Genomic DNA, 21,525 nt, shown 5'->3' with positions numbered 1-21,525 from the left:
TAGCAAGGTTGTTGTTGTTGTTGTTATGTGCCGTCGAGTCGGCCCCGACTCATAGCGACCCCTCCTTGGGTTTCCGAGGCAGTTATCACTACGGAAGTAGGATTGCCCAACCTTCCTTCCGAGGAGTGGCTGGTGGGTTTGAACCGCCAGCCCTCTGGTTAGCAGGCAAGTGTCTTAGCCACTATGCTACCAGAGCTCCCGCATAGCAAGGTAGAAGAGTAAAATAAAGAGACAGAGACAGAAGATTAACTAAGACTGAGTGGTAAGAAAGAATCTGAAAAATAACCCAGGCAATTTACAAAACAAAAGACGTAACACTTCAACCTCACAAACTTAGAGGATACAGTTCCAACCTACACAGATGCCCTCATTATTTAGCAAGAATCTTGTCAGATAATTACAGCATAACATAGTTAGTAAAACACAAAACTTTCAACCCTGTGACACTGTGATGTTACAATGTGTCGCAATGTGATGTTACAAGTTTTTATAGCTGGTGAAAAAGAACAACAAAAGACATTTATGATGAGAAGATTTTATTTCATCCATGTATTCAGTTTTCTTGTATGCACAGAATAAAAAGGAAATTTATCTACAAATGTACCTAAAGTATAAAATCTTTGTTTTAATAAAATGACTCCTAGGTCTATGGAAAGGAAAAATACAATCCATGTTTGCCCAGTGCAATATGTCCTTTGATTTCTTAACTGCTGCTTTTATGGGCATTGATTGTAAATGAAATCCTTGATAACTTCAATATCATTTCTCTGATGTTGCTTATTGGCCCAGTTGTGAGGATTTTTGTTTTCTTTATGTTGAGGTGTACTCCATACTAAAGGCTTTTTAGTCTTTGGTCGTCATCAGTAAGTGCTTCAAGTCCCCTTCACTTTCAGCAAGCAAGGCTGTGTCCTCTGCATATTGTGGATTGTTCATTAGCTTTCCTTCCATCCTGATGCCATGTTCTTTTTTCATATAGTCCAGCTTTTCAGATTATTTGCTCAGCATACAGATTGAATATATATGGTAAACATAAAGCAACTAGAATCTCAAATGTTCTGGAGAGTGAGATTAGATGAGAGGGGCTCTTTTTTTTTTTTTTAATCCTCAAGTGATGAAGGATATAACCAGAAGATGATAACAAATTAAATAGTATGACTTACAACACAATGGGTACTAAGAGAAATCGAAGTCTCCCAAAACACTCTCACATTTTGGCAGAAATATCCAATTTCCAAAAAGATCTTGAAGGTTCCTGATTGTGCCAAATAAAGACTACACGTAGAGAGTCCCCTTTCCAGAATTTTGCTGTCTTTCTCGCTCCTCTTAACTACATTTTGTTTCGGGGAAATATATTGTCCTCTTCCCCTTCCCAGACACAAGAACTTAACATTATGTATGTCTCAGTAGACTTGATAAATATCTGAAAACAAAACCTTGCTCCCAGAAATGCTTCTGATGTAAGTCATTGTGTCATGTCTTTGATCCTGGCTGAACTCTCATCATTTAGACATGAGACATTGGCCTGGCTTTGGTACCTAGGAAATGCTCAGTCAATGCTAAGTCAGTCTGGATGAAGAATTATGAAATCATCAGAAATGATACTGGAGGTCAGCATGACCCCATGCAGATTGCAAGAGAAAGCATAATTAGAAGAATCAACCCATGCTTCCCAAGAGGTCCATCAAGTTTGCTCCAGTCACTTGGCTCTTAATCTTCAGGGCTGCATGTGGAGGGACACCTAATGGGATGGACATTTGACTTAAGCTTGATGAAGGCTGATGAGGTCTATCAGTGAGCCATCAGGGTGAGTCACAGAATGAGACTTTCAAAAGGGACAGGACTCTTGTTCCCAACTCAAGGACAGGCCTGTGGGACTAGCCCTTGAGAAATGGAAAGAATAAGTGGATATTGGGCAGGAAGCATGATAGAGGCAAGGAATGCAGTGGGCGGGTGACCACTGGACAATGGCAGTTAGTCAAGCGTTGGAACTGCTGTGCCAGAGAGGGAAGAGGCTGTTTGTTTGTTTTTCATTTCTCTGTCCACTTCTCCTTCCCCAAAGGCACTGAAGCTAGTAAAATGAAGAAACAGAAAAGGGGGCATAAAGAAACACAGAAACAGGAAGAAAGAATTTAATAGAAAGTGAAAAATGGTGGGAAAGCATGGTAAAGTGATGCTCCTGTGACTCCGAGGAGCAATTATGGGCCCATGAGAGAAGAGGATCAGAAAACACCTAGATGAGGTTAGGAAGGAGGATAGGGCCAAAGCTAGAAAGCATAAAACGGAACAGGGAGGACCCAATAGTCCATGGCTTCTATCACAGCAGAGCCCCACTGGCCTTTGCAGAAAGTAACAGAGCAATAAATGCCTTTAAATGTGATCTAGATCACCCCCTCCTTTTACTGATGAGAAGATGGAACTACTGGGAGAAGGTAATTCAGAGGGCTTGTTTTCTTTTCACAGCACCATGCTGTGCCTTGAAGGACCTCTGTTGGCATAGTGGTTAAAGCATTTGGCTGTTAACCAAAAGGTCAGTGGTTTGAACCCTCCAGCAGCCTGCTTTCATAAAGATTTACAGCTTTGGAAACCCTATGGGGCAGTTCTACTCTATCCCAAAGGGTCACTATGAGTCAGAATCGACTTGACGGCAGTGCATTTATACTGTGCCTTCTGCAGAGTGATGAGGAACACACAGAGGTATGGAAAAGGTTCTCCACTGGTGGTGAGCTGTCGAGGTGTCTCCTAAATCTTCCTTCCAGCTTTAGTATTCCATGAGGTGTGAGGGTCAGGTGGCATAAGGCCTTAGGCATTTGACTGCTAACCAGAAAGTTGGCAGTTAAAACCTACCAGCTGCTCTGTGGAAGGAAGATGGGGCAATATACTTCCATAAAGACTTACTGTCTTGGAAACCCAATGGGGATTGCTATGAGTCAGAATCGACTCAGTGGTAGTGAGTTTGGTTTGGTTTTTTTGAGGTGTGAGGGCAATCTCTGTGTATTATTCACAAATACTTGTACCATCCTGAAATTACCATGCCTAAACATATAGCAATTCAATTATTAAAAAAACAAACATGTTGAAAATTATACAGCCAGATGATGTTGCCCTTCAAGTAGTCTGTACATTATAGTTCCTTATACTGATACCTAACAAATTTATTTAAATTAACAAATGAATTACAGTGCAAACTATTTGTACCGAATGAAGAAACCAATGAGGAAAAAAAAAGCAAATTTTTGTGGAGACACATGGTTTTAAATCTCAGATTGATTACCCATGTTCTTTACCACACATGACCTCAGTGCTTTTAATTTGCTATAAAAATCAAATCCATCCTCAGGGGACGATGATTGGCTGCCAACAACATTTTGAAAAGAATGTGTTCTAGTATCTAAAGATAACCCCAGAAGAGATGTACTAAAAATATCCTGAGCAATGACTACATCCTTGGAATATGTGTCCAAGCTTTTGAGGTGTTTCCTTTGAAGGCAAAAACACTCATTTGGATTCTGAGTTGAGATGTGGTTATGAAAAATATCAGTTATGTTATTTAATTCTCGTATGTAACTACTGGGGGGGAAAGGGAAGCCTCTGACATTTCTGAATCTGCTTCCAAAGGAGGAGGTGGATGAAGAATGGAAAAGGACAGAGGAAGGCTCTCTGCTACCTGCTTTCTGTGGGCTGCACATTTTCAAACCATCTTGCTACCAACAGCATGTATGAGAGAAAGAGACTCATAGGAAAAGACTACTAGCTCTGCTGACCTGCCCTCGCCAAGGTTAACAAGGGTCGAGAGTGTGGATTTTATGGACAGAACTCTCTCCCTATCCTAGAGAGATGCTCAACCTCTTTACATAGAGCTTGTATCTTATTTCTAAGGGGCATCATGGATTTGCAAAGAAAGTGAAAAGATGTTTTCAAAGTAAAGTTGTCCATATGAGCACAATTAGTGTCACTGAAATGTAAATGTAAAAAATGTTGCCATGACAAATGTTCTGTTACATATATTTTTACCACAATTAAGAGGAAAAAAGGAGGGTGATGTTCGAAGCAGAAGGACGAGTGCTGAGCTGACAATGCGTGACATCTGCAGCAGGCCACTGCTGCATCCTTAAGGATTGTCACTGGCAGCCTTCATCTCTGCCTGCTCACAACAACAGAAACTAACAACAAAGTAAATAGGTAGATCATCAGTTGTTACTCTCTTGTGCTTACAGTAGAGCAACGGACCAGTCATAATGAGAGATTTTAAGACCAAAAGAAGTGAGCAAAGGCAAGTCAGTGACTGCTGAGATTGACCTCATTGCTTAACCATTTGGAGATTCAGAGGGAATGAAAAGCCTAATGCTATTCTTATTATCTGTCCCTCTGGCAATTCTCCTTTCAGTAAAGATCAAACCTGGGGGTTCAAAAAGAAACCAGTAATATTTAGGGGAAAATACAAAAACTGGTCAAGCATCCCTTCATTCTTTCAATCATTCAACCAATGAATATTTATGAGGTACCTTCTATGGGAAGGAGGAGCTCTGGTAGCATAGTGCCTAAGGCACTTGACTGCTAACCAGAAGGCTGGCGGTTCAAACCCACCAGCCACTCTTTGGAAGGAAGGTTGGGCAATCCTTCTTCCGTAGTGATACTGCCTCGGAAACCCAAGGAGGGGTCGCTATGAGTCAGGGCCGACTTGAGGCATATAACAACAACAACATCCATGGGAAAGAGCTCTGGTGGCATAGTGCCTAAGGTGTTTGACTGCTAACCAGAAGGCTGGCAGTTCAAACCCACCAGCCACTCCTCAGAAGGAAGACTGGGCAATCTACTTCCATAGAGATACCACCTTGACTGGAAAGTTTGGTGGGTTTTTTTTTTTTTTTTGAGATAGTATCTACTTTTTCTAAGTACGAAGTCTTAAGTATTATCATAGAGAATCCACTCCATAACCCAGTGTTATATCTAAGCTACACAACGTACATGTTATGTGTACTTTTTCATCTGATATCTAAATCAGGAGCTCTGGTAGCATAGTGGCTAAAGCACTTGACTGCTAACCAGAAGGTTGGTGGTTCAAACCCACCAGCCACTCCTCCGAAGGAAGGTTGGGCAATCCTTCTTCCGTAGTGATACTGCCTCGGAAACCCAAGGAGGGGTCGCTATGAGTAGTGATACTGCCTCGGAAACCCAAGGAGGGGTCGCTATGAGTCGGGGCCGACTCGAAGGCACATAACAACAACAACAATCTAAATCATTGCTAGATAGTTCTGAATGAAAGCAAAACTCTCCTTTTACAATCTCCTTTCTAATCCTCCCTAATTCTCACTTCTTGTTGCATTCATTTACAATACACATTCTCCCATGCATGCACACACAGGCACAAAATCTAGTCTGGATTGGAGCTCAAACTGCAAAACCCTTTCACAAATTCATAGCAGACCACGTTTTTTTCTACTCTCACTCAAAATAGCTTGCTTTTGTCTAAAGTAAAGCTTCTTTAGGTCATTGCGTCACCAATGAGGACAATGAAAAGATAGGGCCTCAGGGTCACATGGAGTCTTTCTCACAGTTGTTAATGAGGTGTGAGGTCTTATAGATTTATTCACGCAAGCTTACATAACTCAACAGCTTATGTGACCATAGCCAGATTTACAACTACACTAAAAATTGTTCCAGGCCACCTGTGTATGTGAGTGCCAGCAAATTCACTGATGAATCAAATGGCTGTGACCTGTCTAAATTCCTACATTTATATGAAGTCTCTGCTCCTCTATCAGAATGCAGCAGTGGCTTTCGCTGGAATCACTTGCCAATGTCAGCTTGCATTATAGGTATGGTTACTGCGTGGACAAGCTCTGTTAACAAGAGAAAGATTTCAGAGTTGGCTTCATCTCAAACGTCTGTGTCTGATTCACAGACATCTGTGTCTCCCTGAGAAATATTTTTTTTCTCAACCAGACCAGTCCAACAGAGAAATAAGCTACTTCCTAAGGGAGTGAACTCCTCATCATTAGAATCAGTCAGACAAGAGCCACTTCTCAGGGCTGTGGGGAAGATGTTCCAGCACTGGGTGAGGAGATAGAGCCTTCTTGAGATTTGAGGACATGATATTTATGATGGAGGTAGCCTTTAGTGACACACGGTTACAGTAAAATAACGAATGAGGATCTGTTATTTCACGGTGAGCTGTGTGAAGAAGCAAGGCTTTGTGTATGTTTGTATTTGAAAGCAGGATTCAGTGGAAGTTTGTGTTAGCCTTTGCAACAAGCATCTAGTGCATGAAACCAATGCACTCAGGCCATAAGGTCAAGGTAAAGAGTAGAGGATACTGCCCTGTCTGCCCAGAGAAGAATCTAAGTGCTATATTTGGACCTTTTGACAGAAAGGTGCCATACTGCCTAGTATCATTATATTTAATGATACTGAGCCAGCGCTTGGATGTGTTCTCCACTGCTGTTTCACACACACACACACACATACACAATGTCAACTCTGATACAGCATGCTTAACTGACTCACTAAAACAAACTTACTGCTGTCAAGTCGGATCCGACTCATAGCAACCCCTCCTTGGGTTTCCAAGGCAGTAGGAAGGGATCATTCTTAAACTCAATGCTAAGGGTGATGAAAAGGGAAAAGTCAGGTTCTTTATATAGGACTTTAAGAGCACAAGTCTGAGATCATGCTTGGGAAAGCAAAGAATTAAAATAAAAAAGGCAAATTCTCCTCTAAAAAATGTACTTTTGTCCTGAACTACTTCGAAGTTAGGAGAGTTTCTGGAAGTCTGGGAGACCCAAAGCAAGCGTTCCTCTCAACTACAAAGTTTCTGTGTCGTCCATGTGTGATAATACCGCTGTAACCACAAAGGAATTTACCACAGGAAGTGTCCCAGCTGTGGCTTATTAGCATTAGAACAAATTACACAAAGCAAATTGTTAGCAGACATGTTTCCATAATATTTAACTGGTGGCAATAAATAAGAGCAATTCTCTTTCAATTACAGTAAATCCCCAGGTTACGAATGTCCAGCTTACAGACGACTAGTACTTGTCCTTTAATGTTATGTAAATTTGACCTCACTTTGAAACTACTGCACCAACCCCTCATCACAACAAATAATGTGCAGCTTTTAAATCATGGAGAAGACTTGGAGCCTTTTCTTGCACTATAAAGTAAGGCAAATAAAAAGTAAGTAAGGCTAAATAAGAACCATATGCACCTGTTCTGATTTACCTACAATTCAACTTAAAGACACACTTAGGAATAGATCTCGTTCATAGCCCGAGGAATGCCTGTACATGCTAGTTTGCAAAATTCCAGCCTCCACTTGTCCGTGAAGGAATCGTCTTTGACTAGGACAACCTTTGGAGGGGATGTCACTCTGGAAGCTGAGGTTCCAGCACACTTCCCTCTGCAGTGTGGCCAGCAGTTGGGCTAGAAGCACAGAGCGTGTGGGAGTGCAGCCAGAGCCTTGCTGTCAAACTGACATCACCACACGGAACAGGAAACGGTATCTCTGGATGACCCCCCCCCATCTGCTGGACTTGCCTCTAGGGTTCTCAGTGTGGCCCTCTTGTCCTGTCAGGGAATCCACGCACATCGCAAAACATCAGGAAAGTTCTTGGAGTGTATTTGTGACACTAAATAACTCACACCCTCTCCTTCATAAAATATTGCAGTTGTTTTTTTTTTTTTTTTTTTGCTTTTACATAATTTTGTGTCTTATTATCTGATAGTTAAAAAACAAAACTGTGAATTGAGCCCCTCACCCTCTATTCCCCGTTGCAGAAGAATTGAAACAAACATCAAACAGCATTCGTTTTTCCCTCACATGTATGAAAACTTGGCTATTCCTTTAGAAAGAAAATAGAATATTTCCATTTTCCAAGGCCTTCTGCAATGACTGAATTTAAGTCCTTGATCACCTAATTATCTTCAGTGATGTGACAAAATTTTCTGAAAATAATCTCAAAAATTATTTTTAAAGATTATTTTCACTAAAAAAGTAAGAAATATTCTACTTTTTTATAGCACATATATACGAAAATAAGCTATTGCAGCTTAAAGGGTTTGGAGCATGAGAAGAGCTTCTCTTTTATTGCTTTCTTAAGAAATTTATCATATTCTTCTCTCTTCCTCAGTGGTTTCCTCCTCAAGCAAACCAACTTTAGCTCAGTATCCCTTCCCGACATGTTTTTATTTTCTTCTCCTAAGGAGCTGTTATTCCTTTTTTTCTTGCTGAACAAAAAAAAAAGTGTACCAAACCTTTTTTGTTTGTTTGTTTAGTACACTCTCTGCCAGCCTTCTGGTTAGCAGTCAAATGCCTTATCCACTGTGCCACCAGAGCTCCTATTTTGGTTTTTGGTTTTCTAAGGAGCTCTGGTAGCATAGTGGCTAAAGCACTTGACTGCTAACCAGAAGGCTGGCGGTTCAAACCCACCGGCCACTCCTCGGAAGGAAGGTTGGGCAATCCTACTTCCGTAGTGATACTGCCTCGGAAACCCAAGGAGGGGTCGCTATGAGTCGGGGCCGACTCGAAGGCACATAACAACAACAACAACAAGGAGCTCTGGTGGCACAGTGGATAGGCATTTGGCTGCTAACCAGTAGGTCATTAGTTCAAACCCATCAGCTACGCCATGGAAAGAAGATAAGGCAATCTACTTCCATAAAGATTTACAGCCTTGGAAATCCAATGGGGCTCACTATGAGTCAGAATTGACTCGGTGCCAATGGATGGTGATGGTGGAACAGTAGAGTGTACTCTCTGGCAGGCACCAAACAAGATCATCAAGAGAGCTTTTCCCTCAGCAGTGGGTTCCTCAAGGAGGCCCAATGGAAACCCAGCGTCACACAGAACCACAGGCATGGGGCCTCCAGTCAGCCTCCTGAGGAGGCAGGCCCAGAATTCCAGAACCATAAGCTCACCCCGCTGCCCCCAGGACACACTTTGCTGACTTAAGTGAGGACACCTAGTAGTAAGAGTAGGTAGGAAAACTAGAGTAGACTCCGTCTCCGTTTTACCAACGATGATTTGTAAGATGGAGAGACAGTTTAAGTCAAGCAAACGTGATAGCTGATACACTCCCAGCTATTTCTAAGGCTTTTCCAATTACAACAGCAGGAAACTCACCCATAGAGACAAAACCTGCATCTTTTACCTAAAGTCTTCACAAAGAGAACAATATGCTTCATAAAACATTTAAAATGCCTTAGGCAACAGAACTGTCCTGATTTTTTCTTTTTTTTTTTTCCAAAATGTGTTTAACAGACAAGTGCAATTGGAAATGTTTGGAGCACACATGCACACATATGCATGCACACACACACACATACACAATCTAATTTGGAATTATGCAAACCTCTATCATTATTCACTGCCACCTGAAGCAAAGCCACTGCAATGGAATAACAAGGACCATATTTGTATAAGTGTGAGGCCCCGAAGTAAGCCCTCATTCGGAAGAGAGTGACACACGTGGCCTGCCTCTTTAAGGTCTGTTTAGAGGAAATGGCCCGGCATGTTTTACATTTGCTAAGCTTTTTAGTGGCCTGGTTTGACAAGATTTTTGAGAAGGGTGAAAATTAATTATGATTGCACTATTGCTACGATAATTTGGTCAGCTAATTGCATTTCAGTGTGAAAACAGGCAGGGAAGAATTTCCTCCCTGGGTTAGTTTCTGATATGGCAGCATTCATTTTAAGAGTAATGAGATTTGTAAAAAGTGAGATCTTAAATATCATGGCTTCGGCAATCTGTCCTGCTTAAAGTTTAATGCAAAACGAGATAGCACCTCCGCGAGAGCCGTTCCTTGTGAACGGGGAGATAGTTTCCTCCTAGGCTTGAGATGGGGAGCTCTCTGTCTCTGTCTCCTGTAAATGAGTCAGAGTTTCTCATTACCATTGTTTCGGGCTGGTTTTGATTTTGGAGCACCACGGTCATGTTTTTATAGTGAGGGAGGCACTACGAGGTTGGGGAAAAGGTTTTGAAAGCTTAATAGTGAAAGTCATTGAATGAGGTGTATGTTGATGGAAATGATCTAACTCTAGCCCAGCAACGTGCACTTAAGATTAACAACCTTTGGCGAGCAAAGTCTGTGTATCTTTTCAAAAGGATGGAAATGATGCAGTTGATGAACACACTCGGCTACTAACAGAAAGGTTAGAGGTTTGAGTCCACCCGGGGCATCTCAGAAGAAAGCCCTGCTGATCTCCCTCTGAAGAGTCAGCCACTGAAAGCCCTAGGAACACAGTTCTATTCAGACACATACGGGGTCGCCATGAGTTGAAATTGACTTGACGGCACCTGATTTATGCTCATGGAACAGGCACCACAATACCAGGCGAGTGAGCAAAAGCAATGGGTGGGAAACGCTTGTCCTGAGATTTTCTGAGTCTCACTGTTCTCACACTGGCTGTTCTCAATATCTAAACTCTCCATGGCCTTTTGAGGGAACTTATCTAACTCTAGCCCAGCAAGGAGACTTGAGATTAACAAACTTTTGATGAGCGAAGTCTGTTTCTCTTTCAGAATCTCGAAGATCATCCCAAGCCTGATTCGAGGTCTTTTTGTCATGTGTTGAAGCCTACAGTCAGCTCTTTCGTGACATGAAAACTCAAGCTCAGGTGATGGGCAGGTGTCGGACACTCTTCTCCTGCTCTTCTCTGTCATGTGCTAAGCCCAGCCACCATTTACTTTTCTGAAAATGGATTCTCCTATGATGTGCTTTCTCAACTAAAGGGGATTGAACAGCATGGAGTGCAATATTTCTTAGGGTCTTCTAACTGATTTAAGGAGCTCTGGTGGCGTAGTGCCTAAGGCATTTGACAGCTAACCAGAAGGTTGGTGGTTCAAACCCACCAGCTACTCTGAGGAAGGAAGACTGGGCTATCTACTTCTGTAAAGATTTGCTGCCTCAGAAACCCAAAAGGGGGTCACTATGAGTCAGACTCGACTGGATGGCAGTGAGTTTGGGTTTTTCTAACTGATTTATAGAAGGTCAACCTGCAAATTCTATCAGGGCTGTCCTCAAGGTTGCGCAGGTGGTGTTCTGAGCAAGGACACCCAGCCGGCTGAGAAGTGAGGGGGCTGAGATGCCACTTTGTTCCGTGGGCCAGCTGAGACCCCTGCGCAGCCACAGCCCAGAGGAACACAGGCTTTTTCTAATGCAGATTTGAACCAAGGGAGGTCTCGAGCTTTCCTTGACACTCACCCTCCCAGAGACTGCAAGGTTATAGTGAACCCCTCGCCTCCCCCAGTGGGACTGTTCTTTAAGGAAGTGGATGTACCTCTGGCATAGGTGAATTAATCATTTCAAAGATATGTTCAGTGAGAGGGGGATTGAAAAGAGAAAGGGAAAGAGAGAAAGGAGAAGGCTAAAAAGAAGGAGAGGAGGTTGCCCTTCTGCCTGGTGAATCATGGATCCATCCAGCTGCTTCTAGGCACAGCTGCAAAGGGGTAGAAAATCAATTTTTTTCTATTACTCCATGGTGAGGAAAGAAAACCTAATTGAAAATTGAATTAAACTCAATAATAGCATGTCTGTGTATTTGTTGAGGACTAGAAAAATTAGCCACAGATATAGCTACATAACCCAGCAATGTAACTAGAAATCAAGTTTCCCATTTTCAAAGCTTAGTTGAGACATTTTTCTCTTTTTTCAAAAGAAGCACCCATGGTTAAATGTCAGTAAGACTCTTCAGTGTGCCAACACATCGACATCTCAGTGAGGACTCGGGAAGGGAAAGGACTCCAAAGTCCCATCTGGGAAGAGGGTGCTTCCAAATTCTTGCCTTTGCTGCCTTGTGCATCAGTCAGTCAGTCAATAATGATTGGCTATGAACTAGAACCTTCCGGAAGGCGGTTTCTTCCCAATTTACAATCTGTGGTGCTGACTGTGGAATAAATTCCCTGTTTTTGTGCAGATCTTGTTCACAAAAGCCCTAACCCATCCACTGAGTACAGAATAATCAAGCTACTGCAGTCAGTTTAAGAGTCCTGAAGTTTATTAGCAGTCCGCCCTCTAGTGGGGCAACACAATACTTCAGATAACAAGAAAGGCAAAGGGGTGTGTGTGTGTGGGGGGGGGGTCTTCTCGTTTAGAGAGCAAAAGAATTCAAGTTTTCCAGTTAGTGCAAGGTGAAGGAGTCAGCCTCAGAAGACAGCTTCCAGAGCCGACTCAAGGCTCACACTGAATAGGTCCCCAAGGCAGAGTTAAAGACAGGTGGTGCTGCAGTGGACGTTCGGACTGAGGTCCTTCTCCTCACACCCTGGAATCCTCCAGGGCTCTCCTTGGGCGTTAGCATTCAGTTCCCACTTCCTCATTATAAAAATAAGACTCACTCTAAGCACAAACAACATAGCAGGAATGTGAAAAAGAATAGGCTTTTTATAACTTTTTGGCAAATCGTTAACACAGAGGAGCCTTTGCAAAGGGCCATACTGAATTTTTTAAAAGGCAAAGATGTACAAGTTTTATAAAAAGGCCAAGTCTTTGTGGTTGTTGTTTTTAAGAGGAGAATCTGTTACATGATGGTGGCTGGATGTTGGAAAGGCAGAAAATGACCTTGGAATCTGTTGTCTTGCATTTTGTCTCTATGTTTAACAACTTCAGAACTTGGCTTGCTTCAGTTTATCGATATGGTAGCAGAGTTTCAGTGCAGGTCCCAGCTTTAGGCCCAGGTATTTCATGATCATATCACTCTTCAGCAATAGCAGAGCATTGCCATCAATCTCCTGGTGGAATGGGTTAGAAAAAAGAAAACCCAGAAGAAGGTCAGAGTGATTAAACAGTGGCTAAGGTTATGGTTATGGTCAGGGAATGCGCTAAGGGCAAGTGGATTTACTTAGATGGCAAACGTTTTTGGCCTCAGGGCAGATCTTAAAAAAAAAACAACACACCATTTAAAACAAAAAATACTGTGTGCTCCTTTTCCCACCATCTCCCTGGGGCCATTTGATGTAGTGGACTTTTTATAATCCTACACTAACTTAATGGGAGGAATCAGATATAACCTAGCCATGTTCCCAATATCCACATATAATATTTATCTTCTCAAACTAGGGCTAAAGGAGCAAGAAGTGTCTTCCATTAGACCCTGAAACTAGTGGTTAGCTTTCCATTCCAATTGCTGTTACAAGGCCCTGACTTCATCCATCACCCTAATTTCTTGTTTTTTTCCTCAGTAGATATGCCTACCTTTAGTTGATTATGAAACTGGATTTCAGGAGTTGTTTTAGTCCTGTCAATAATTCTAGGTAGCATGCAACTTAGTAGTCATGCACCCACCAGGTTTAGCACAAAGGACTAGTAAGGGAATGTGCCAATCTTCTTCCCATTGTTGAATTCATGAATCTAGCAAGGCAGGGTTTTCTCACTGCCTCAACTGTAGGGCTACTTTTCAGGTCACTAAAAACAAGCAGGGAAAATTTTGGGTGTTCAGATGGGGAAAAGAGGAACAACTACTGGACTCTTGTACTTGTGGAAAGATCACAAGTCACTCCCATCCATCCATCCATCCATCCATCCATTCATCTCTTCATCCATCCATCCACCCAGCCAGCCAGCCAGGCAGGCAGTCAGCATCAATGGAGCACATGCTCTGTGCCGCTCACTCTCCATGCCCTTGACAAAATGGCAGAATGGGCAAAACTCACCTGTGGGCTCCTCCCAGGAGCTCCATTTCCTAATGCTTTCTCTTTTCCTTAGTATCTTCCACCATCCTAGAAAAGCATCAAACTCTCTCTACCCAAATCTGCCTAAATATAACTCACTCTGTGTTCTTGGTTTCAAGACCCCACTGTTAGGTGAGGTTAAATATATCCCTAATAAAATGTGAATATTGGATTAGATGAGGCTCTCTAAGACCTTCCTCAGATGTGAGAGTGTGATTTCTATGACAGAATCACCAAGATAAAGGAGAGACAGGAAGGAAAGAGTAATGGATGCAGAATAATGGGCTCCTCCCCAAGGATGTCTATGTCTTAATACCCAGAACCTGTGGATACATTGTTACCTTACAAAAGGTAATTAAGATTCTAGATGAAATTAAAGTTGCTAATCAGCTGACTTTAAATAGATTATCCTAGATTAGCAAGGGGTAGAAGGTGCTCTGGTGGTGTAGTGGATAAGGCATTTGGCTGCTAACCAGAAGGTCAGGAGTTCAAACCCATCAGCTGCTCCACAGAAGGAAGATGGAGCGATTTACTTCCATAAAGATTTACAGCCCTGGAAACTCAGTGGGGGTCGCTATGAGTCAGAATTGACTCGATGACTGTAAGGGTTTTTTTTTTTTTTTTTTGAGTAGGGGGTGGAGGGATGTAGTCACAAGAGTCCTTAAAAGAAAAGAGGAAATATGAAACAAGAACCAGAGAGATGGCAGTGTAAGACAGACTCAGACTGCCATTACTGGCTCAGAAGATGGGGACGGGGGCAGTGAGCCAAGGAATGAGGAAATGGATTCTCTCTCAAGTCCCCAGAAAGGGACACATCCTTGCTGACACCTTGCTCTTAGCCCAGTGAGGCTTGTGTCAGACTTATCACCTACAAAATTGCAAGATAATACATTTATGTTGTCTTAAGCTGAAAAGTTTGTGGTAATTTGTTACAACAGCAATGGGAAACTAATACAGTAAACTTGACAGGTAAAGTATTAGTTACCTTTTTTTTTTTTTTTTTTTTTTTACTATCTTCATGTATTTCAGAAGCTCCTGAATGAGTATAACAGTACCTGCTAATGACAGCTAAGGGAGCTCTGGTAGCTTAGGATCTGAGGCACTTGAATGCTAACCAGAAGGCTGGTGGTTCAAACCCACCAGCCACTCCTCGAAAGGAAGATGAGGCAATCTACTTCCATAGTGATACTGTCTTGGAAACTCAAGGAGGGGTCACTATGAGTCAGGTCCGACTCGATGGCACATAACAACAACAACAACAACAATGAGAGCTAAAGGAGCTCTGGTGGCACAGTACCTAAGGCATTTGACTGCTAACCAGAAGGTTGGAGGTTCAAACCCATCAGCCGCTCCACGGAAGGAAGATGGGGCAATCTACATCCATAAAGATTTACAGCCTCGGAAACCCAAAAGAGGTTGCTAAGAGTGGAAATCCACTTGATGTCAGTGGGTTTGGTTTTTAACGAGAGTGAAGATCACTGGGTGGTGCAAATGGTCTGCACTTAACCACGAAGCTAAAGGTTCGTAGTTGGAACTCACCCAGCAGCAGACAGACCTGGTGATCTCCTTTTATAAAGGTTATAGCCAAGGTAACCAAATGCAGCAGTTTTACTCTAACACATGGGGTCGCTGTGAGTCAGAATTACCTCGATGGCAACAGGTTTAGTTTTGTTGAATGAGAACTTTCTAAAAGCCAGACACTGATGGGTACTTTATGTACATTTTCTTACTTAATCCTCAAAGCAGCTTAGGGAATGGGCACAGTAACAACTTGCCTGGACTGTAGCTAAACCAAAACCAAACCAAACTCACTGCCATCAATTCGGTTCTGACTCACAGCAACCCCCATTGGGTTTCCGAGGTAAATCTTTACAGAACTATATTGCCCAGTCTTCCATCTGAGGAGTGGCTGGTGGGTTTTTAAATCTCTAGCCTTCTGGTTAGCAATCAAATGCCTTAGGCACTAGGCCACCACCTGTTGTTGTTATGTGCTGTCGAGTCGGCCCCAACTCATAGCGACCCCTCCTTGGGTTTCCGAGGCGATATCTCTACGGAAGTAGATTGCCCAACCTTCCTTCTGAGGAGTGTCTGGTGGGTTTGAACTGCCAGCCTTCTGGTTAGCAGTCAAGTGCCTTAGGCACTATGCTACCAGAGCTCCTAGGCCACCACCTAGTGCACTATAAATGTCTGTGGAACGCACAGACGGATGGTGGGTGGGAAAACAGCACTCTCAATGAAGACCAATGTGAGGGAACAGGTGGAACAAATAACCCCTAATAACAAAACCAAGTGGTCCTTCTGCTCTGAGGAGTCTGGTTCCATCTGGCCTCTCATCTCTGGCCCACTTGAGCACTGCCCCTAGGACTTAGTTCAGTCACCATAGTAGGCCCCAGCTCCCTGAACCACACCCTCCTTCTATGACCCCACACTGTCCCACCATGGAGGCCAGGCCCCAACCCTCACATACATGCTTTCTGAAGAGCTCCACGTGAGGCCCCAAAGCCTGAGGGTCGGCATCTTTCACAAACCAGACCACATCCTCCACGGTCCAGGTGGAGGGGTTCCTGCTCCTGGGCCTCCTGGCATCCTGACCATCTGGAGAAGGGCTTGAGGCTGAATGGGACAAACAGAGAGGGAGACCATGAGATGGTGGGTAAGGGACTCTGCACCTGCCTGCTGGCTGCCTGCCTTCACTTGGGCAGGAATGGTTTTCCAAGGGCCCTCCTGTGGCCGGGAAAGCTATAAAGCACTGTCCTTGTCTGCAAGAGGCCTGGCTTCAGGGGTCTGCAGCAGGGGAGGCCACTCTGGAGAAAGCATCCCTCCCCCTATCTGGGCAGAAGCTCTCTGCTCTCCCAGGAAATGAAGCCTTAGAAAATGATTTCCACACTTGTAAAAGCTGAAACTCCTCATCTGTAAAATGGCAATGCTCTCTCTCTTCCTGAAAAAGGAGCCCTCGTGGCACAATAGTTAAGTGTTCAACTGCTAACTGAAAGGTTGGTACTTTGAACCCACCAGCCACTCATACCCTATGGGGAAGTTCTACTCTGTCCGGCAGGGTCAGAATTGAGTCGACAGCAGTAGGTGTGGTTGGGTTTTTCTACCTGGAAGGGCGAGGGTGAGACCGAAATGCTTGGACCATGGCTAACTTGTGTCAGGTGCTCAAAAGAGGGAAGGTGGCTCCCTGCCTGCCACCTTGCTGCCCTGGACACCCCCTGTCTGGGCACACTTACTATGGCCAAATGATTCCCCTTTCCACCTTTCACCGGGGCTTTTGCTTCTCTTTTATAAAACCAGTTACCGTCGAGTCAGTTCTGACTCATGGCGACCCATGTGTGTCAGAGTAGAACTGTGCTCCACAGGGCGTTCAGGGGCTGATTTGCTGGAAGTAGATTGCCAGGCCTTTCTTCCAAGGTGCACAAGGTGGACTTGAACTCCCTAACTTTTGGTTAGCAGCCAAAGGCATTAACCATTCACACCACTCAGGGTCTGTTTACTACTCTCTAGAAGGCATTTACCTCCCTTCCTTTCCATTGAAGTTCCACCTGCCACCAAAGCCCCAGTAAAGCCAACTCCTTCATGAGAAGAATTCTATTGCTCCCTGCCACCTGGATGTCACCTTCCTCCCTCTTTAATCTTAAAATATTGATTTGTCCTCTTAAGATACTTTCCACATTCCTCCTTGAATTACAATTATTTATGTCTTACACTCAATCACTGCCATCAAGTCGATCCCGACTCATAGCCACCCCTCCTTGGGTTTCCGAGGCAGTATCTCTGCGGAAGTAGATTGCCCAGTCTTCCATCCGAGCGGCTGGTGGGTTTGAACTGCCAGTCTTCTGGTTAGCAGTCAAATGCCTTAGGCTCTATGCCACCAGAGGTCCCATTATTTATGTACTGGTCTGTAAATCTCCAGTTAGATTTTAATTTCCTGAGGATTTGCTTTTTCACCAACTCCCTCTGTTCATGCCACAATTAACTGAGTACCATTTCTGTGCCAGGTTCCGGGCAGAGTGTTTAGTGAATAAGACAAACATCATCCTTTCATCACAGGATTAATACTCATTGGTTCTACCTTGGCTCTGACTACAGTAATTTGTAAATATGTGTTCAGTAAATGTATAATGAATCCAAGTGGTTTGCAGAAATAGTATAGATAATTTATACAAACATCTTTTGTCAGAAATCCATAGTCCTATTCTAAGGCTAGAAAAAAGTTGAGGTTCTGAGTACAAAGCAGCTTCCCCACAGACTAGGTCTGATTTGGAAGTTGAGAAGCCCTTCTTCTATTTCCCTTCCTTCATCTCAGGACACTGTCATGTTCTACCATCTCTTCTCACCTCCTCCTTTTCATGTGCCTGAGAGAGGCATGGTGCTCCATTCGTGCTGAGAAAAATACAGCATCACTTTTCTGAGTTTGTCCCAAATGGTTTGGTTGAGAATTGGGTTTTCTTTGGGATTCTCCCTGCCTTTTCCACCAGGAAGGGTCCCATAAGGTGGTTTGGCACGGGCCATTTTGGTGGGAAACTGTTAATGCAGCCCGGAGACATGTGAATGCTGATGGCTGCTTATTAGAGATGATTTCACTCCATTGAAAGACATCTGCACTCAACATGGGGATGAGGAATCACAGAAATCGCATTTGCCTCTGCATCCCGCCCCATCAGAGCGCCAGCGCTCATCACAGTGATAATAGATGCTCTGATTACAAAGGCTGGAAGTCTTTAGTGCCAAGAATGATTTTAGAGTGATCAGAGCAGAGGTCAAATCTAATTTCCTGCACTTGAGAGGAAGAAAAACAAAACAAAACAAAAAAACAGGGGAGCATGGAGTCCCTTGAGCAAGGTCGGGGCAATCCTTGCCCATCACCGCACCCATCAGGCTGAGCCAAGGGCATTTTTTCACTTTTCCAGGATGGAGTAGCTGCAGCTAGAGCCTTGCTCTCAAGCCCTTCTCTGAGGGGCCTTTGAGTCATACATGACAGAGAGCAGCAGGAAGCCCAAGTCACACCCTGAGTATGGCTCAAGATCCAAAGCACATAAACTCCCTCCAGAAGGAAGAAAAATGGAACTTTCCAGTGGCAGGTTTGTAAAGCCTTTACAGTCTATGCTCACAGAACTAATAAATACAGGAGCCCCTCCAGCTGCTGCAAAGGTGTCAGAAAGACAGATGTGTTCAGGCCGACACAGCCAGGACAGGCAAATGTGACAGGTCAACGGTAAGACATGAAGGATGGGAAACATCTTGCACCTAAACTCACAGAACATGCACACAGTCTGCAAATGCCTTTATGAGATGGCAGCATTCTTGACCATGGACGACTTTGTGCCTGGTAATGTTCACTGCTGGAGACATGTGGAGAGTGAAGCTGAGTTTTGAATGGATATATAATTAAAGACTGTTTTGTTTTGTTTTCCTAAAGCTGAACTCACAATTAACAGAAATAGAATGACGATGAATCAGTGCTTAAAGCAATCCCGGGCATTTTCACAGCACAGGTAGCTGAGCCTCTCTCTGTCTGACACTTCCTACAAGCACATACATAATTTCCTCTTTGCTCATTCATAATTCAGGGAAAACTTTCTAGCTAACAATAGAATCACGTGGAAGAGTAGAATGAGCAATGAGCTGGGAGTTGGAAATCCCTACCACCCACCAGCAATGCAATCATTTCTATGCTTCTCCATTGTAAAATAAGGGTATTTGGAATGCTCTTAGGAGTCCCTGGGTGGTGTGAACAGGTACATGACTGATAGCTAGAGGATTGGTAGTTCGAGTCCATCCAGAGTCACTTTGGAAAAAAGTCCTGATGAACTGCTTCTGAAAAAACAGCCACTGAAAACCCTATGGAGCATAGTTCTGCTCTGACACACATGGGGTCGCCATGAGATGGAGTTGACATGACAGTAACTTGTTTGGTTTCTTGGTTGGGAGTGATCTCTGAGCTCCCTAAGTGTCGTAAATATGACACTTCATAATACTTTTACACCACAGGCTGTCCTGAGCAACACTAAGGGAGTGTTAGCTTCTTATTCATCTGAAGCCTCGTCAGTATGTCCAAGTGTGAAGCATTGAATGAAGAGCCAAAGCCAGGTTATCCTTCCTGACTCTGATGTACCTCAATGTCTTCATCAAGTGGGAATATTATTCCCTGCTTCATAAGAGCACCATAAGAATCAAATGTGTGGCTCTAGGCTGGAGTCTAAATCTTTTTTTTTTTTTTTTTTTAATTGTGCTTTAGGTGTAAATTTAAGGAGCAGAATTTGTTTTACAATCAACATTTTGTGTACATTTGGTTTCATGGAGCCTAACATCTTAAAGGGAAGCCCATCAGTCTCCAACTGGGAGGGATTCCTGTGTTCTTCTTCAGGTTCCCTCAGCCCTCTCAGCCTCTCTGATAGCTGGAACTGAGTGGGCAAGGATGGAGTATAGGGGAGGGAAGGGTCATTCTTAGCTCCTCCAAGTGACCTGCTTCCTGTAGAATGCATTCTTCCTGGCAATAAGGTCATGTAGAGCGTGTGAGCTGCCCAGGCTAGTTCACAATCTGGGTAAAAGCAGATGCACTTGAAATAATGTGGTTTTCCATTGTTTTCTATTGCAAAAACGTTCCAGATACTATGAGGTGAGAGAGATATGAGTGAAGAGAGCCAGACCAATTCATAGATTTAATCAAGGTTTTCTTTTAATTCTTCAAAACCAGCCATCCAGGCTGTGCGAGAAGGAATGCTTCCCGAAATGGGGAGAGACCATGGGTGTGAAGTCAGGTCAAGTCTGGATTCCTTCTCTGACACCAGCAATTTGATGTCTGTGGGGGGGAGGGGCATCTGTCCTCCCTGCCACACCTCCCTGGCCAGCTCCTGCCCATTCCAGCTGGTGCCACTGTCACTTCTCTGGGAAGCCTTTCCTGACTTCCAAGAGTAATATCAGGTCCCCTCTCCCCATCTGATTCTATCATAGTGTCCATACTTTTCCCTTGGAGTAATAATCACTGTTGTAATTAAACTTGTACAAAATTTTATTAATGTTTGTCTCTCTGAAATTGTAAACTCTAAGACAACAGGGACCACACTTATGTCAGTCCTCAGGTCCATTCTTACAGCTGAGATGAGCATCTGGCATACTGTGCTCAGAAAGTCCCTGTGGACTAAAACTGAAGCCTGAGCCTTAGTTTCCTCACCTGTAAAGCACTTACCTACCTCGTTGGGCTATTGTGAAGATTATATAGGATGATGTTGTATGCATTCAACAGTAAGAATTAATCAATAGGTAGTTGCTATTTTTCTTATTCTTATATGTAATTCCATAAATGACCAGGAGATTCATCCTCCTAAATCCCAGGGCCGTCAGCTCACTGCCTGTTCAGAAATATCTGGTTTCTAATTACCCACAACATAACGTTTGACCCAGACATGGACCCCAAGCAAGCTTCCAGTCAATTTCCTCAATGTCCTCTACTTCCCCTAAAGGAATAACCTGGCTCTTCCGGTTGTCATGTTTTTCTCATTTTATCCCCTTCACCTAGAGCACTATCCTCATTCTTCATTTTCTAACTGAATTCTCTCTTTCAGCCAATACCATACCCTATCAAAGCAAAATCCAAACCACAGGAAGAATTTGGGTTGTAATAGCAAGGTCAGATTTACTTTGTTTCTTGATTCTGAATCCTACAGCTCAAACCTAATTGTGGATGAGAATTCTAGAGCATGTCTTGTTAAAGGTAAAAATCAGAAAGTTTTAGTCTTCTGAAACGTCTTAATAGCTCTTGGTGATTATATCTTGGCTGAGAGCTATCATATTTTCACCTGAGTAGCAGCAAAAACTGGTAGCATAGTGCGAAAGGCACTTGACTGCTAACCAGAAGGCTGGC

General features: G+C 43.4%; 1 protein-coding gene across 1 annotated transcript in view; it reads right to left on the bottom strand.

Moving 5' to 3' along the window:
- Positions 1-12,596: 12,596 nt before the first annotated feature.
- The window catches only part of SCML4 (Scm polycomb group protein like 4), a 90,447-nt gene continuing 81,518 nt past the window's right edge, over positions 12,597-21,525 (bottom strand). The window contains exons 6-7 of the mRNA XM_007940831.2: positions 16,129-16,274; positions 12,597-12,722 (exon numbers count right to left, since the gene is read on the bottom strand). Of these exons, the coding sequence (XP_007939022.1) occupies positions 12,597-12,722; positions 16,129-16,274 (272 nt within the window). The remainder of the gene's footprint in view (positions 12,723-16,128; positions 16,275-21,525) is intronic.

This window comes from Orycteropus afer, unplaced genomic scaffold (genome assembly GCF_000298275.1).
Source record: "Orycteropus afer afer isolate SDZICR_OR568_19922 unplaced genomic scaffold, OryAfe1.0 scaffold00072, whole genome shotgun sequence".
Lineage (NCBI taxonomy): Eukaryota > Metazoa > Chordata > Mammalia > Tubulidentata > Orycteropodidae > Orycteropus > Orycteropus afer.
The sequence above is the reverse complement of the archived record's forward strand: the minus strand, read 5'-3'. Positions and strand labels throughout refer to the sequence as shown.